At 35.3% G+C, this 5,741-nt stretch overlaps 1 protein-coding gene across 1 annotated transcript; it reads left to right on the plus strand.

The window, feature by feature from the left end:
- Positions 1-1,612: 1,612 nt before the first annotated feature.
- On the plus strand, positions 1,613-4,618 carry LOC116351188 (DExH-box ATP-dependent RNA helicase DExH1-like). Its single transcript, XM_031783268.1, has 4 exons — positions 1,613-2,135; positions 2,196-2,418; positions 2,491-2,852; positions 2,931-4,618. Exons 1-4 carry the CDS (start codon positions 1,613-1,615, stop codon positions 4,616-4,618), a joined length of 2,796 nt encoding a protein of 931 aa, XP_031639128.1.
- Positions 4,619-5,741: the final 1,123 nt, after the last annotated feature.

Genomic DNA, 5,741 nt, shown 5'->3' on the forward strand with positions numbered 1-5,741 from the left:
AGAATCAACAGTTGTGGATGCCACCAATCGGATCATTTGATCTTGAATCCCAGGTTGAACTTTCAACGAACACGTTTCAAAGCGACCACTTCTTCAATGCATCGCTTCAAAACTTGATCAACACTTGGCCAAAGCCTCACTTTGTGTTTGAAACGATTTTATTGCATTCGATTGTTTACGTTGTTCTTTGCGCAATTTCACTGGCCTCTCGTGCTTCGGCCTATTTGTGACGGCTCATCTGTTCATTCATTCGCTTCATTAGTTTTATCTGAAAATAAATGAAATATGAACACTCTCAAGCTATGAATAAAAATCGATATATACTAACCTTTGCCGATTTCAATTCACTCAATTCCGCTTAAAGTGTACGCAACTGTATCTCTTGTGCTTGAATTTCACGATGTTGTCGAGCATGTTCGCGTTGTGCCATTTGCAATTTCTTCAGTTACTTTTGCATATCATTGATTTTTCGCTCATATTCATCGCGTACCTTTTTTGTTTTATCATTAGTTGTCGTTGAATTGGTAGTACCACCAACCGATGCGGATTTATTTGCCAACATTCGATCTCGTTCACGTTGTGTGTTGATTATCTTTGAATTGAGCACATTCAATTTTTCTTCTTAGATTTGACGCATAGGTTTTTATGCGCTGTGTTCACCGTTGTTCACTGTGAATTCTTCAATTGTTGATACATTTGTTCGGATTCAATGAGTTTGGCTCTGAGTTTTTCAATTTCTTTGATGTATCGCCCGACCAACTCGGTCACGGATTTATCATTGGCAAAAAAAATCACGATTAAATTCAAAACACATGCAAACAAATTCATTTCACACTTACACGTCGACGACGTCCATTCACTAGATTCTTTTTCAGCGATCAAATCGACATTATTCTCGGTTACATTATTTATCGTTCCTTGCATGGCTTCAATTCTCTGCTAATCACTCGATGAAACTCTTCGTTGAATCTGTCAGTTTATCTGTGGAGAGATTTTATGTTTTTGACAAAGAGAAAAAACCATCATACAAAAGTCTCAACTCTACACGAAGTTCACGAAATAGTCGCAAAATGAATTGCGTTTGTTAAAAAAAATGTTTGAAAACAATTTACCCCATTTTTTGTATTATTTTAAAAGACATAAATAATTTAAAATGACAAATAAAACTCAATTTAGAATTAAAACATAAAAAAATTATATGAATTGTGTGAAACGTATTATGTACGTATTGGAGAATCTCCAAGATCTCCAACGTCCATAGCGTACAAGTGAGTACAGTGAAATGTCAAAATTGTTTGTTGTATGTAGCGGCTATGTTTCACATCACATTCTATCTCATTCTTTAGTATAGACGCACATCGAACTAACTTTCAGAAGAAAATATACAATAGAGTTACAGTCAACGAGAGAAAAAAACAACATAACCACAAACATTAGAGCGCATTCTGCGATTTCATTAAGTGTCATTAATTTTGTTGAAAACGTAGTACTATTTAGAAGAAAATTCGACCATCAATACATTTTCAAGACAAAGTAAGTTTAATCACAATATTTGTATTTGCTGGATGAGTGTTCCGAGTGTTCATTATTTATTATTTCAGTCTTTATCGAAATGGTTAAATGTGACATTTGCAAGCTAGATGTTACGGGAAACATTTATAAACACAAACGAAATAAGCATAAATGGGACAGAGGCGGAACGAAATTGATAAAGCCAGAGGATAAAATGAAAATCGAAACAATTGAAAATGAAGTAACATTCAACACATATAGCATTTTATATTTAAAGCGTCTCGCAAATTTTGCGCAAACTTTAAATTTGGTAACTACGATTTATGGCCCTGATGCACCACAGCCAGAGCTCATTATCACAAGAGTAAAGTCGCAGAACGAAACAAATGTGCCCCAATTAGTAGACCAACTCTACTCGGAAATCTCGGCTCGTGCGGATAATACAGATAATGGCGCAGTTTATGCGAATGCTTTGCTCAATAAAAACATCTTTGTTCCACCTACAACCAAAGGCGATGAAAAATACCGTGAAATGCGATCCAATCTACCAATATTTCAGCGACGACGTGAAATAATTAATTTGATACATCAAAATCAGGTCGTGGTGATATCGAGCGAAACGGGTAAGTAGGGAAAAAAATTAGTTTAATATTTTTTCAAACGTGCATATATTTTTTGTTTAGGGTCAGGCAAAACAACACAAATTCCACAATATATTTTGGAAGATTGTGAGCAACGTCGTGAAAAATGTAAAATTATTTGCACAGAGCCACGACGTTTGGCTGCTACGTCAATAGCAACACGGATCGCTAAAGAGCGTGGCGATATCATCGGCCGTTCTGTGGGTTATCAAATTCGTTTGGACAGCCGCATAGGTTTTAACACGAATCTAATTTTCACTACAAGGTATTGTATGAAATAGAGATAGAGAAAGAGAGAGAATTATAGTCAAATTAATACATTCGCTTTTGATTTTAGCGGATTTTTATTGGGTATTTTGGCCGGATGCGAAGAAACGGGTGTGTTTAAAAATACTACACATTTGATTTTGGACGAGGTACATGAACGGGAAATGGTAACAGATTTCTTGTTGATTGTAATTCGGGAAGCAATGCAAGCAAATCCAAATTTGAAAGTCGTTTTAATGTCGGCCACACTGAACAGCGAAAAATTTAGTGAATATTTTAATGGTTGTGCGATTATCGATGTGCCAGGACGTATCTTTGACGTGCAAATCATTCATCTAAACGAAGTTCTATTCAAAACTGGATATAAAACAAGCGAAATGATCAATTATATGGAAAAGAATCCAGTATCGCAGATTTTGCGTGTAGAAGACGGTAAATATTTCTGACAATGAATGACAATGACATATCACTCAAAGTTCATTTATTTTTTGATTTATTTTCATTCCATAGCGGACATGCTGAATATATACCGCAATATGTGCGACCGTCAACTTGATTCTTTTCTTATTCGGCAAGATGATGAATCTATTGAAGAGATTTTTTCTCTGATTGAGAATGAATATATGCCGGTTAATTACGTTCACCGTACAAAACAACGTACCGCATTGGGAATTGCAGCGGAAAATGGTTTACTGGGTGTGCTGACAAAGTTACTAGCCTTTGGTGAAAGCCCAATATTCAGTGATCCATATGGGAAAAGTGCATTTGACTATGCAAAACAACATGGCCAAGAAGTGTGCTGCGAGCTTTTTGCGTGTTATCAACGTGTGGCCACAACTACAACATGGAAAAATTACACAGAAATCGCGAAGGCGTACCGAGAGACACAAGGCACTCGAAATGTTATTGATCACGATTTAGTTTTCCATGTCATTAATCATATCCATGAGAACACTCCAAAAGATGGTGCTATCCTCGTCTTTGTGCCTGGATATGACGATATTTGTGAACAAAAAGAAAAGATAGAGAGTGAACATGGATTACAAGATTTGGCGTATAAGCTTTTTGTGTTACATAGCCAAGTAAATGATGATAAGAACGATGAGCAAGAGCGTATTTTTGATAAAATGGAAAATGGCATTCGCAAGATAATTCTATCCACCAACATCGCTGAATCAGCGCTCACAATTGATGATGTCATTCACGTTATCGACACTGGCAAGGCGAAGCTATTAAATCATGACTCTGAGACTAGATCTTCCCGTTTGGAATTAAAGCCAATTTCACAAGCATGCGCCAAGCAGCGCTCGGGAAGAGCTGGGCGCATTCGAAATGGGTATTGTTATCGTTTATATTCATTGGAACAATACGAGATGATGCAAAAATATAAGCTGCCTGAAATAGTACGAGTTCCTCTAACGCAACTTTGCCTCCATGCGAAAATATTAGCCGCTGCCGATACATCAATTGGCACATTCCTATCGAAAGCACTTGAACCACCGCCACCAGAAAATGTACGTCAAAGCGTCGAATTGTTAAAAGAAATCAATGCGCTAGATGCCAGCGAAAGTATCACGGATTTGGGTATACATTTGGCCCGTATGCCAATAGATTGCCAAATAGCCAAAATGGTTTTATACGCAATTGTTTTGCGATGCTTGGATCCAATTGTGATCATTGCCAGTGCATTATCGGTGAGAGATTTATTCCTTCTCCCACTTGATAATGCACGTGAAGCGATAGAAAAAATCAATGAAACAAAAAATCGATTCACTGGAGATGAACGGAGCGATCATAAAATGTTTTTGAATATCATTGAAAATTGGTCAAAACTTTTGCGAGAGCATCAACGTCAATTTTGTTGCGAGAATCTCATCTCACAAGGTAATATGTTGAAGGCTGAGGGCATTCGACGTTTGATCTTCAATCAATTATTCAAATCCGGCTTGATTTCGCAAACAATGCGTCAAATAAATGAAAATTCCAGCAATTGGTTGTTCAAGCGTGTATTATGGCCGGCATGTACCCCAATCACATCAGAAAGTGACCTGAATAACGCTGAATTAGTGGTTTTTGAACAAAAAATTCAACGCAGGAACGGTCACTTTATTCTCAAAAATATTTGTGTTTTGCTGCGAGAAACTAAAGCTCTGTTGCCAAAATTGGAAGAAATTCTATTCCAATTTGCTCGCAATTGATGCAAAATAACACAAAAAATTTCTACGTATTTACTAAGATATAAAACATATTGTCTTTCCGGTCTTTCTACCTTATTTTATTAATCGCACATTTTTATTGTGTCATATTGCCAACAAAAAAGTCATTCGGACAAATTTGTGCTTAAAAACATTTCATAAAACCAATTTTTTGTTGCAAAAATTAAATACAATATAGTTGCATTTTCTAACGCAATTAATGCGATAAAAAATAGATGAAAAAGCTGAAAAATAGAACATTGGCCGCAAAACTTTCTGTTAAAACACATATTGCCTTAGAATAAACGCAATTATTGCGATGAGAAAAAAAAAAACAAATAACAATTTATATGCAATAGACATAAATTCTAATTTTAAACAAAATAAAAATTGAACTAAAATTACATTGAAACACAGGGATAAACACAGTCTGACAAAAATTGATATATATTTAACTAATAAAAAATAGACTATTGAAACAAAAAAACGACTATTGCATTTAATATCGTTGCTATATTGAAAAAAAAAAAACAAAAAACGAAACAAAAATATCTGTAATAATTTTCTTTCATTCACTCAAAATATTAATTTTATGTTTTTTTCTAAATGAAATAGGACTGATTCTTTGTTTTGATTGCAGAGGACACCGGAACGAGTTGAATGAATGGCTAAAATGTCATGATTTTTTTTATGTAAGTACAATACGTTACTATAATTTCGCTTTTAACCGTTCTTTTTCTTTTGAGTTTACTGTTTAGTTAAAAAGGTGTACCCATCGACCACCTATATGATAGTGATAGTGGTGAGGATTGGAGAAGGATGTAAGACTCAGTCCAGATGTGATAGCTAGCTAAGTAGCTACAATTGAAGTTGTAAGTAGTCAATTGATTTTTCTTTCTCTAAGATAACAAAAAAAACGTGTGTACTATATATTTTTACTATTGAAGATTCGGTTGATCCATGGTATGGTCTATTTGGGTCATCCACTTCAAATGAATGTACGATTGAAACCAGTCAAATCAAAGAATCAATTCCTGACTCTTTCACTGTTTCTGATGGAGACAAAAACAAAACGGAAAGAAGATGTGTCATTTGTTGGAAATCGAACGACCAATTTAAGCGCTGC

This window comes from Contarinia nasturtii, unplaced genomic scaffold (assembly GCF_009176525.2).
Source record: "Contarinia nasturtii isolate CC-2019 unplaced genomic scaffold, AAFC_CNas_1.1 Cnas_scaffold_4836, whole genome shotgun sequence".
Classification (NCBI taxonomy): Eukaryota; Metazoa; Arthropoda; class Insecta; order Diptera; family Cecidomyiidae; genus Contarinia; species Contarinia nasturtii.